Source organism: Astatotilapia calliptera, chromosome 7, assembly GCF_964374335.1.
Source record: "Astatotilapia calliptera chromosome 7, fAstCal68.1, whole genome shotgun sequence".
NCBI lineage: Eukaryota > Metazoa > Chordata > Actinopteri > Cichliformes > Cichlidae > Astatotilapia > Astatotilapia calliptera.
In genome coordinates, this window is record NC_137428.1 from 22763092 (window position 1) to 22776431 (window position 13340).

General features: G+C 38.4%; 1 protein-coding gene across 2 annotated transcripts in view; it reads left to right on the forward strand.

Moving 5' to 3' along the window:
- The first annotated feature begins 1519 nt into the window (after window positions 1–1519).
- The window catches only part of astn2 (astrotactin 2), a 299114-nt gene continuing 287293 nt past the window's right edge, over window positions 1520–13340 (forward strand). The window contains exon 1 of one of the 2 annotated variants that reach the window (XM_080304251.1): window positions 1520–2077. In XM_080304251.1, coding sequence (XP_080160377.1) covers window positions 1666–2077 — 412 coding nt within the window. In that variant the 5' untranslated portion in view covers window positions 1520–1665. The remainder of the gene's footprint in view (window positions 2078–13340) is intronic. The other variant, XM_026173680.2, reaches the window with a different exon arrangement.

Here is a 13340-nt window from a genome sequence, read left to right on the forward strand (position 1 = left end):
CCTGGTTTGAACTTTAGCAAGGTTATCGTAACATACAGTGAGTGGTTGATTAGATATCTACATGAGTGAGGAGTTGAACAGGTGTAAAAAGTAACAAGTTATCTATAATTACCTGTGCATTGCAAAATGTCATTTATTTCATGTAATGTAATTTGTTTAGGAAAACTGTGCAGCACTGACCGATCTCAAAATGAAGGAAAATGTTTGTGAAAGTGAAATGTTTTCAGAGGTTTTGCTGTTTCTTTGAATGCTAGTATGCTATACATACTACTTAAATCAATTCAGAAATATTCAGTTGTATGACTTAATCGCTTGTTCATTTGATTTTTAAGCACATAAAAGCCATTTAACATTGTAATTGCATTAGTTTTAGCAAACATGAGTAATTTCGTTTTTTAAACAAAAAACACTGCAGTCAATATTCATTATTCTTGTCTCACTTAAAAATAATGATAAGCGATTATCTACTACTGATGAGCACCAGGAATGCTAACTCATTCAGATTTACCTTTTCTTGCAGCAAGCATCACTATTCACACTCCTAAATGTGCTAACACTGTGTGCGTCAAAAAGGCACATCACTCATGATCTTAGAGCCCTATTATTGTAAAATGAAGGTAAATAAACACAATATGAGTAGGTGAACTTTGAACAGGCGCAAAATTAAGTACTCTTAAATGAAATTAACTTTTCAAATTGAGATTATTTAATGCTCAAGGACAAAATGTCAAATAAACTCTAAATAATTAGATTTCAACTGCTCAGTTGCATTATTTAGGTTTATAGTGTTTGCAATATTACTATGTGATATCACACTGACAAGCGGGACAGGGTTGACCAAGTCAGCACCACGGACAGAGCTCAAAGACTCTGTCCATCTCTAAGCCAAATACAGAAAAAGACATAAAAGAAAAAGAAGAAACTCCTAAGAGTTGTTGTTTTAATCATAAAGTTAAAAATAAACAACAACCTTAAACAAGTAAGAACACGGGGTGTACTACATTATATAATAAAAACAAACTTTTAATCAGTAAATAAAAGAAAGTCTATAGCCTCTCTTTAAACCTTTTCTGTGTAACTTTTTTTTATATCTGGAATGCAACTTTTATTTTAAGTGTGGATATTTCACTCTGTGGTGAATGCACTTTAGGCTTTAACCGTAATCTTTCCGGTCAACTGTACTTTGTTTTCGAGTACCAGTAGAGCTGTCTTTACACTGCCTGCATGGAGAACAAACTGGACAGATGTTCAGCTATAAATTGTTTGTTTAGACGGGATAGCAGCTCTGTCCTCACGTTCAACTCATATAAAGCTGTATTGAAAAAAAAAAGTATTATTTTTTTTATTTGTTGTTTAACACTTTATTGTGAACTCAGAAGAAGACTCATCTACTGCTCGTGTTTGTTTAAACACGAACCTGCACTAATAACAAGATACCTCTACCTCGTGTCTGTCTTTTAAAAGACACGTGTTTATCCAAGTGTAAGCAATCTGTTGTCCCCGTGTGAGCACAAATGGATCTGTAAGGAGCCGAAAGATGTCATTCTCACTACACCTGTACTGCCGCCTCCTGGACGGACGCGACTCCTTTGCAGCGACTGTACTATAAGTGAACGGACAGCTTATGAGCCCCACAAAGCGAGAGAACCACACACAAGGAGCGGGATGGCGAGGATATTAGTGCTGCACCTTCGCGTCCTTCTCGTGGGTCTGTTATTAACAGGCTCCTTGACTGTCCAGGCAAACAGAGGGGCGACATCGCCTGACGAGGAAAGGGACAGGGAGAGCGACACGGAGACGCCATGTGAGGTGAAAACCGTCACCGTTTCAACCCTGCCCGTACTCCGGGAGAACGAATTCAGCTTCACCGGCGGAGCCTCGGGGAACGTGGTCGGAGGAGGGGGTGCTGCTGAAGCAGGTGGTGTTGGTGGAGGAGGAACTGGAGGAGGAACTGGAGGAGGAGGAGCAGGAGGAGGGGGGGAATCCAGACTTCTATTATTCGTTAGAACAGACCTACCTGGGCGAATTTCCGTAATGGATGATCTTGACAACACGGCTCTTCCCTACTTCACACTCGGTAAGAACACTGTTGTAGTTCTGTGTTTGCCCTCCATGGCGATAACCGGTCTGTTTGGCTGCACGTTTGTGCGCATAGGCTGTGCACACAGCTATATTTCCAAAAGATACAAATAAAAACAAATCACGCGCTTATACACATTTTGTCCCCGGCGTTAAATCACCTGCTCTACTCTGTTTGAATTTTGTGGCGTGTTCCCCCCCCGCCCAAAAAAAATCCCCACCAGTCCAGGTATGAAGAACACGCTTTTCGCTTTCCCTACTCAACTTAAAAACTACGGTATGTAAACGCAAGCCGTGCCACTCGATTTTAAGTGGCACTCTCAAGTTATTCTGCCATCCCTCATTCTTGTTTCGTCCTTCTTTCTGTCTGACTTTCCTATTTCATGGTAAAACATAATTTTAAATTTCATGCATACCCTAAGTATGCTTTCCCAATCAAGGAATGCAATTTGGCCCTGCAAATATGCATGAAATTGGTATTCTCACTTGAGCTCATAACACACGTGTTTTGCAAGACGGTATAACTTTAACTGGATAAAGCACTAGCCTAGAGTTTGTGTCGTTGTCTACATTTAGTCATTGCAGATTTTAGGGGATGCAAAACATCCCACTTTTTTCTGTTTATTCACACATCCGTGGATAACTGGTTTCTGACAGGTCATCTGATTCTCAGTGAAAGCCTGTGATTTAAAAGTGGTCTTGAATACAGCATTGCTGATTGGATAATCATAGGGAACATAATAGCAGGGAAGTACACCAGTCTTATACCAGTCACAAAAAAAACCCAACAACAACTTTGTAACAGGAGCAGAATGAGTATAAAAGGAGCATTACTCATTGTTCATTTTAAGTCTTACAAATCATGTGAGCGATTCATGTTCTCTTGATTTCCCCTTCGCGGTGTAAGTGTGACTGTGTAACAGGATGTAGAGAAAGTATGGAACAGGGATGTTTGTTAAAAGCTTTTAGCCAAACAAAATGAAGTGAAAGGAAGTAATTCCAGAATGATGTAATTTATTCAGTTTGCGATTTGTTCAGATGGCACAGTATCATGGAGAACTTAGCAAAAAGCAGGACGGATAGAAAAATGCAGGGCTTGGAGGAAGTCAGTGATGCGGGGACTGAGAATCCATGAGAACATCTCATTACTGCAGTTTTCAGACAGGAGTTTGCTATCCTCCTTTTTTTCCCTGTTTCCCTGGTCTCAGTTTCATTCTCTGTATGAAGAGTGTCGACTAAACTGGCTGTGTAAAGCAAAGGCGGGCAGGCAGGCTGAGGGCTGGAGCATTAAGCTAGTAAATCACTTTCTATTCTCATTAAGGACAGCCGTTGACTGGTGAGAAAGGCCTCTCTGTCCTCCCAGTCAGCCAGCTAGCAAATTTGCTGCTTCACCCTTTCAGTGCATGAGTACATGCTGTGGAGCAAGAAAATGAGCTTTAATAGGTCCTCATGTGTAATACATATTGAAAGCATTACTCGTGTGCTTTGTGTTTTGAAAAAATTAGATTAAAAAGAAAAAGTGTGGAAAAAGGATTTTTTTTTAAAAAAATGAGACCATTGATTTTAACAAGGCTTTTAAAAAAGATCAACTGAGCATAGAGGCAGAAGTTAAATTAAAAACAATATGTTAAGAAAAGTGCTTAACTCAAAAGGTGTATTTGTCATAGCTGTGAGAAGTTTACAAATACACTTGTCAATACTGTTGCTAATTAAACAGTCATAGTTGTGAAATCTATACTGATAAAAAAAATAAATTGTATTTTCTTTTGCTTACAGACCAATCGGATGGTTCAGTCAGGCCTTGTGTTTGTCTTTAATTAGTCAAACCTTTCAGTCTGGCATTCATGATGTGTCATGATAAGCTGCTAGGTGGGTAGGAAAGTACACATGCCAGCAATGTAGAACCACCTTTATATTTGTTAAACCTTTTAATTGTCAGAACTGGGTTAAATGCTGATACTAGATGTCACCTGTGATTTCCCTGTGTCCAGTTTATACCCTATATTGCTTGTTGGTCCACTCAACAGCTCTTTCTTCTTGACAAATGCATTATTGGCTGTTGAGTTTGTGAAATGTTGTTATAGAATTCATAAAATACACTAAATTGTTAACGTCTTGATGCATCCTCAAGACGTTAACAATCATTCCTTTGGGGATTTACTTCCCCAAAAGAATGTAATCATCGTCCAGATGAACAGAATCAACTTTTGGGGATTAAATTGTTAAGAAAAAATGAAATGAGGTTTTATTATCAGAAGTGCATTTATTTCATGCCTCACTGTTTCATCTCACATACTGAATTGTGATTTTCTTATGCTAGAGGAAGGGTGGGGGAACTCCAGTTCTCGAGGGCCGGTGTCCTGCAGGTTTTAGACGTGTCCTTGATCCAACACAGCTGATTTAAATGGCTAAATTACACCCTCAACATGTCCTGAAGTTCTCCAGAGGCCTGGTAATGAACTAATCATTTGATTCAGGTGTGTTGACCCAGGGTGAGATCTAAAACCTGCAGGACACCGGCCCTTGAGGCCTGGAGTTCCCCACCCCTGTGCTAGAGGAAGCTAGAAAAGTTGAATTCTCACCACATACACCATTTATTGTTACGAAGCAATTTATTACCACACTACATCGCATTGCCTTACAGGTGTATGTCTTATCATTTTTTTATATATTCGCCTTTTACATACCCACCAGCTATTATACAGAACTATACAGACTGCAGAGTGTTTTGGATTGATGTACTCACCCAGCAACACTCTCTTTTACCATCGCTCTTTCAATATTGTTCTAAAACTCTTAGGAAACGCCAACAACACCTCTCGGTGTAAAAGTCAAAGCGGTAAAAGTCTAACACCACAGTCAACACATCCTTCTGTGAAACCAGCACTTGTTATTTATCTTCTTCACATGATTAAGAACAGTGTGATATCTATGATTTTTTTTTTAAAATGCCTTCTTTTATGTTGTTGTTGATTTGATGTGGAGATAAGAGAGGCTGTGCTCCAGTTTAAAAGAAAAAAAAAACAAGCCCATATGTCTTGGTACAAGCAGTCAGAGATGACGGAGCAAACATGACTAATTGCAACCGGTACAAACCGGTGTGAAATTGTGTGAAAATGGTATACACTTCCTGAACCCTAAATAGGCGTGGTCAAAAGTGTTGTGAGAGTGGATGAAAGTGTATTGGCTTGTGTTTAAAAAAACAAAACAAAACATGTAATTGACGAAGATATTAGTGCTTGCTAATAATTATCAGGACTTAGTTTGCAAAGAAAAAAGCTTAGTTGGAAAGAACTGTGAAGAATCTGTGCTCAAGTTCACTTCTCACATTGGAAGGAGTAAACTCATAATCTCCTGCTGGTATCCTACGGGTGTAGGGTGGTGTTGAAACCCACGTGACACCCATATGGGAAATGACTCTTAAATGAGCTATCTCATTTCTGAACTGTCTCTGAAGCAGTTTATTACCACCCATAGTAACAATATAATGCGATGAAAATCACCCCCTATTCATTCACATGCTGCTCTTCATATAATGGACAATCAATATTTCAATCAATAGTGAGCAGTAAACTTACATTTCAGCTTTTTAGTGCATCGTAGAATTTTTTTTAGAACATTATAGTAGTATAGTGGATATTGTCAGAAAACAAGCCGTGCGGTGCATTTTAAATAGGGGTGGAATTTCACACACAGCTCATGTCTCCGTTCCATGACATTAGCCATTTGTGACTAAAGCAAACAAATCTGTGATGAAAAACATCTGTGCTGAATTTCTTGTTGCTGGTGTGAAATGGCCTTGTTGTTTGAATTCAGGGGCTAGAGACACATAATGTTAGCCTAACTGGTTAGGATACTACTAGTAAACTAGTCTACCATTGTGCTTTCCACTTTCTCATAACAGCTGGATTTCTGTCGTGCTGGAGTATAACCTGTTAGCAAAATATCACCCGATCCACAACGAGCATAGTCTTGTCTGTTTTGTGGATAATGTCAGATTTCTGATAGTTTTGTCAAACCAAAGTCAGAGGTTATAGGTAAGGAAGGAAAAGGACAGCAAGATTCTTCTCCACCATGGCCTGTCTGCACAGCTTTGATTTATTACCACAAGTGTCTACGAGAACAGATGAGCAGAAAGGGCAGTGTGGAAGAAGTGCAAGCCTGCTTCTCCTTCACTTTCCTTTTTTTTCCTTAGTCATTTTCATATATATTAGGAAACACATGCTTTCATTTCCAAATGCTTTGACTTTGTGATTTACCAGTGCACCACCATTTTACTTAAAATATGGGCTCTTAATCCCAGTTTTTAATTTAGTTTTTGAATGCCATGTACTGAGCTATCTCACTAATTCATGAAATTGTGTGGCATTGTGCTTGCACATTCAAGGGAGATAATTCCAAGCTGCTACGCTTTGTCACACGAGATGATCTTCCTTTTTTATTTTACTTGATGTTTTGGGATAGAGAGGAAATCAATACCGCTTGCAACACGGCTGACTCTGTAAACACCTGAAGAGTTAACCTTTTTGAAAAGCTTCGGGCACCTAATGCAAGATTGAAAACGTTTAAATGTCTTCCTGTTCTTTATCATCTGTCCATCATCTTGAACTACAGTACTGTGCCAAACTCATTTTTTGACAGGAATATAGGAAGTAAGTGTAGCAGTTTGTTGAATTACCACAGTATTATTAAAGTATGTACAGCAAAAGCAGAGTTTATATAAAAATAAATATTTAGTATGATTCTATTCTTCAACATAGACTGAGCCCTCCTAGGTAAGCTTTCTTGTAATTTCTTTAAGTAGTTTACAAGAATAGTTCTCCAAGACTCTTGAAAGATATTCAAAGATCTTTTTTAGATGGTGGCTGACTTTTATTCAGTTTTCTGTCAGAATGATCCAATGCTACTTCAATAATGTTGATGTCTGGGGCTCTGGGAGGCCAGTCCATGACTAAAGGTGTTCCATTGTCTGTCCAGGTATGCTTTTACTGCATTGGCTGTGTGTTTGGAATCATTGCCATGCTGAAAAATGAAGCCATAGCCAATCTGGTGCTTTCCGGATTGTATGGCAATATAATGCACTGCAAATGTATGGTATTGCAAATCTGATGCTGCTTTTTTTTTGATCCACGGTGTTTTACAGATGGCTGTAGGGGCTCACTGTTTTACTTCTCCCCTGACTTCCTCCGTACATGGAGGACAATTTGAATGAAAACCTTTACATTTGGACCTGTTGCCACTGATTCAGTTCTTGTGTAATTTATCATACCTCAGCCTTTCCTTTCAGCCATTTCCCTTCCTCAAGAATGGATTCATGACAGCCACTCTTCCACTGAGAACATTTCTGCAAACAGTAGATTTGTCAACTAAAGGTTGCCTCTGAGGTCTAGTTTCAGGTCATTGCTGGATTAAGAGCATGGCTGTTCATCGGCTATGGATAGTTTTCCCGGTTTACCTCTCCGGTGCAAAAGTACCATTTCATGCATCTCAGACTGTGTTATCTGTGAAAATGAAAGAAAAAGCAGCCAATGGAAAAAAGTAAAAAAACCCTTTAAAAGCATTTCAGAAAACCTGGAGAACTATTGTTCAAGATCTTAACCCTTTTTTCCCACCCCAATATTATTTTTTATTTTTTTGTCAACCAGCCTTTCCCTATCTCTATAAACAGAGTCATAGCTAACCCCAATCGCTTACACATGGGAGAGACAAAGATTCAGTGGTCGAGTGGGGGGAAAAAGTGTTTTCCCCGTGGCATAGAACATGTACATGCTGCACCACAACTCAATATTATGTCAGGACTCCAGCTTAGCACTGCAGCAGAAGCAATGAAAAGGGGGAAGGGTCAACAGTAGAGATGGGAGTTATTATATGGTGTAGAGTTGAGATAGATGTGTGAGTTTTTGTAAGGACTCTTTTTAATGTTGCATTGCACTTACGTTTGCTTCGGTTTAGATCTAGTGCATTGTGGAAAATTGAAAAGATGCCAATTGATATGCCACGAGTGTAATCCAGTCATACAAACACAACCCATGGTGGATATTGTGAAGGCCAGCAAATTATACGTGTCATCATGTTGCCTGTGATAATAGACCTCTATAGGAGGCTGTCTTTTTAAGATGAATGCTCAACTCATGCAATCTAATGTGTGACGCCCCACCACAGTATTTTCCCTCCTGTCTTTTTTCCATATACAGCAAAATGACAGGATTGCAGAATTGCATAAAAGAAGGCTTAAACTTGGCACTGATCATCAAACCATTCTGACCGGCTTGCTTCTCAACAATTTTTCTGCTATTAATCAGAAGCTATCTTGGGCTGGTAAATGTATAGTATCACTTGACAGGCACTCTGTTATTATTTGCAAATTGTATTTTTCATGTTTTAAAAACAGAAAAAAACACAGAAGGCCTTGCCTCTCTCTCTCTCTTTGGTCAGCTACTTTTTTGCTCTTGAATGTCACAAAGCAATTACAATTATTGCACCGCTGCCATTTTATACCGAGCGTTAAACATAGTCATAGCTTTGAATGTTGTATATATGTATGTATGTACGTATCTATCCATCTTGCTTATTCTCGGTCTCTCTCACTCTCTCTCTCTCTTCCTAAATGACAGACTCAGTAAGTGGAGAACCATGCTCATTTACTTTAATGGTGAGAGACCTTAGGGATGTCACAGGAAGGATGAATGAACTGTGGTCAGTGACCCTTGATTGTTATTGTCCTCCACAGTAACTGTATTTTGTATTGCATTGTTTTACCACCAGTCTCCAGTCTTGCCTTGCAGCACTGGTGGACAGCTTTGATCTCCAGATAATTATTTGATCATTACCATTGCTGAAAGGCGCGCTGTAGTTATCTTTGATGAAATGAACAAAGAACTTGTATGTAAATACCCCTAATGAATGCAATCTTTATTTACTCCCGCTTTCTCTTTCTTTGATATGTGCACAGCAACAACAGACACAATTGTTAATGTGCTTCTCCTATTTTCAGACTTCAGAAAATGCTTGTCAGTTGACCATATGGATGTTTAAAGTCAGTTAGTACTTTCTGGTTGAGTAACTGTTATGGGACATATAAATGCGTAGTTCATAACAAAGCATTTAACGTTTATCAGTACACAGACACATGGTATGAAAACTCTTTGTTTTAATAGACCGAAAGAGCTCTTTTATATAAAGAGTTGCTGGAGTTAAGTGGACTGTTATAGGTGAATTTACTAGTTGTAATTTACTTAAATGCCAAATATGTATACTACTCTGACTGACCTGATAACCATTTCTACAATTACCATTTTACTCAGATCACCAAAAAAAGGTTTCAAAGCTTCAGCGGTAATCCCACTGACTCACCTGTTATGGATCTTTTTATCTAAATTGTATCCAGCACCCTGCATTTATCTAGAATTTACAATGAAAAAATCAAAAGCAACCCGAACCTCTTCAGCAGTAAGAGTTTGATTGCTACCTGCTGTCTATTTGATTAATTTCCACTAACATAATGCTTCAGTCAGCCTTTTTCTACATGATTTTATAGCTTCCATTGTAAGTTTGAGTTCAGCCCCTGAGTTGTTTCATGTGGCTGTACCTCCCCCTTTAATTCCACAACTGCTTATCTTGATATGTAAAGCTGTACTAGAATCAAAGGATAGGCTGGATGGTGTAGCTAACAAGAGAGCATGCCGCAAGCTGATTCCCAAAAGATTCATAAACTTGCTACTTGTATACTGTAGAGAGGCTTTTTAGTCTGTGCACTGAATGCTTAATGTGACACTGATTTATAAAAGCAATTCCATTTAGTTGCTCTTTTTGCTCCTTGGGCTCCTCTGGTGTATCCCTACCACATAATAGAAGCCCCCCTGTGACAAAAACTGTAATGCATTTGCTCTCTTAGTAAAATATTTTTTTAATGCAAGCCAGACATTTGGGGCACAGGGACCATGGGATAAATCCATCAACGTACACACAGTAGCTTTAAAAACAAGCTTGATATATAGACATGTTGAATATTTCAAGTTTCCTGGCTGCGTTTCTTTAAGTTATTTGAATTTCGCAGCTATTACCAAATGTGGTCAAATTGAAACTCAATTTCTGGCTTTCCATTATGTGATTATTAGTTTTCTTTAACTTCATGTTGAGTCCATCGATCTGAGCGGATAATTTTTACTGCTATCAGCATGTGATAGTTTTTTTTTTTTTCTCTCTCAGTATTATTATTTCAGTATTAAAGTTGGGCAGATCGATACTAATGTGTACCACCATGACGTTTAATTTTGTGAATTGATCCCCACATAAAAAAATATCAATACAAAATATTTTCTCTGACTCAGAATTGCGTTATTTAATGAAAGTAAATTGGTATTTGGGGCTTAAACTCTAAACAAAAGAAGTGCAGCAGAGATGGGGGAATTATAATTTTTTTCCCGAGCTTTCTCATTGACACAAACACATTCAGAAATAGACAAACAGGCAGAAAAGCAATAAGTGCCTGAATGTTGCTGCCAGCTCAAGTGATCGTGACAGGCATAGCTGGACTGGCCATCGGGCATACCGGGCATTTGCCCAGTATGCTCGATGGTGATTTTATGTTTTTATGGGCCGATGTTTTTTTGTTTGTTTGTTTGGGGTTTTTTTGTAAACAATGAAAGGTGGTGGATTGGCCAACTGGTCATGATCGACTCTGGGCTGGACAAATTACAGCCGATGAGGGCGAACTTTAAAGTTCCGTATTGAGGTAAAAAAGAAACATGATTTGTCCCATACTTCAGCTACAATGAAAAAAGACAAAAACCTGGAGGTATTCTGTGTCTTTACTTGTTGCCTCTTGTTCTCTCATTCTCCCGTCTCTCTCGTTTGTTTATCACCCACTTTGCGCCAGAAAGAGGAAACCAGTGGAGGTTGCGCTAAACAACAGCAGCACGTTTAAGCTTGATAAGCTATTGTTAGAATTGATTTGATATTACTTTCTAGTATTCAGCTGATGTTTGCTGGAGCCACAGCCATAAAAGCTGCTGGTCATGATCGGTTTGGATATGTGGTGAGAGAGAAACGTGAAGATGAAACCAGGAGATGTCCTTACTGAATCATCAGAGCTGAACAGGTGATGGAGAAACAGGTTTACCTTTTGGGTGACACGAATGAGTTGAAGGGAAGTTATGAACTGTTTCTGAGAGACAAATAACACCAGGATCCTTTTCTATGTAGCTGACAGCTGGTAACTGTGCAGGGGCGGGTCTAGCAAAGTTTTGCCAGGGGGCCAGGTAGGGCATTAACAGGGAAAGGGGGGCACAAGGAAATACTTTCTTATTCTCATTTCAAATGTCTAGTTTTTAATAAATAATTATCTGAATCAAGTTTTCATCTGATGTACAATGTATAGAAATCTATTACTGTATGTAGTAAATATTACGTTTAATATAACCCTAGTAAGCTGAAGTACTTTTTCCTTTGGGAAGGTACTATCTGTGCAGTATGCAATTCTGTTGATGAAAGATGCTGAATCTATTTAATTATTGTAGAAAAATAATTGGTTTCTGTGCATTTGTTTTACACGTGCATTAAATTAAAGTCTATTACATCGATTAAGCATCATAAGGCAGAGGGTGGGGGGTGATTTTTATTTTTTTTTTCTCGCTGGGAGTTGGCAACCCTATTAATTAGGTTGTTTAATATTTCCACTAAATACTGTTTAGAATGCCAGAATAGGGAGGTGACGTAGGTTTAAGTTTATTAGATTGATACATATATACCAACAAGACAGTGTACATCACTGTCACAACAGCGTTTGTTTTCATTCAAAGGCTTTATGCCTTTTCGTATACCTGGCGGGCCGGTCTCTAGTCAAAATGGCCAGGCTGATTTTTTGCCCCAGTCCAGCCCTGCTGACAGGTGTTGGGTTATATGCTTCCATTCACCACATCGGCATTTTAATCAAGTCAAATGTTTAGATTTAACAGTCCTTAAAGAGCATCCTTGTAAAGATAAAACCTAAACACTTTAATTCGAAGAACATCTTGTTCTTGTCTATTTTTTAAGAATATAGAGATTTTTGTTGCATTATAAAATAAGTTCTGCTGAACACATTGTAAAAACATGCTAAAAATGGATAAAACATCTGCACACCAAATGACACCAGAGAAACAACCTAAGAGTAGAGAGCAATAATGAGCATTGTCTTTCCCTTAAGGGGGAATGTATTCATATTTCAATTATGCGTTTGGAAGCAATAGCCTGGAAATGCACAGTTTATCCTCATGTTAGAGCTCAAGAGCTGGTGGAATTTCTTTTGCCATTTGTGTTTTTCTAATTATGTTCAAGTTTTAACTTATCTTCAAAAAGTTTGGAATGGAAGTGTTGCCTGCCTGATAATAAGCCAGTATGAGGTCGCTGTGTAACATACTAGTGAAGGAGCTTCTGACTTATGGAATACCTGCTTATACCTACAATCTTCTGTAAAGCTACTGTGAAATTTTGTTGCTGGTGTGCAAAGCAGAAAAAAGCATTTGATCACCAGTGCTTGCGACAGAAGTATCCTCTCTCTTTAGCATTGTTTACATGCCAGTGTGGCAACAAAGCCCACTTAAGTATGTCTTGATTAAAATGACAAGTGTGAAATAGAAAGCAGAAAACTGCCAAAAACAGTGCATGAAGTGATTAGGGTTTGGTGATTGTTTACCCGTACTGTTTTATTAGGGTTCGGTGGTGAACATTTTCTACTTTCAAAGTTCTTTATGTGTAATCTTTATTTGATAGCTGTTGCAGTCTCCAAAATAATGTAGTAACAGTTTAAGATAATGTGAGAGTCTGCATCAAACCATCCAGAAAACTTGTTTTCCCCAGAACCGAGCTCACTGGGACACCACCATCTCTGGCTTCAAACAGACTGAAAAGCATCTAAATATCCTCCTACTGGTTGACAGGTTAGTGGGAGAAAGCCCACTTTCACTCTTTTTGAGCTCTGATTGTTCTTTCTCCTACTTGTTCCTCCTGCCTTCATGCACAGTCTATGTTGTTCACCAAACCTTGTTTTGTTATACTCTGTTTTATTTTTTCCTCATCCTAACAGACAAATTATACAGTCCACATTTCAGTTTTCAAAAGATTCAGCATTTTTTGAAATCTATTTCTGAAAATAGATTATGTCTATTTTTCCCCTTTATCTTAAAACTGCACAGTGTATGTTTTTAGTATCGATTGTATAGTATATAAGAGTTCATTATCATATCATATTGGAGATGCGCTTATATAGTCTTGACTAACCT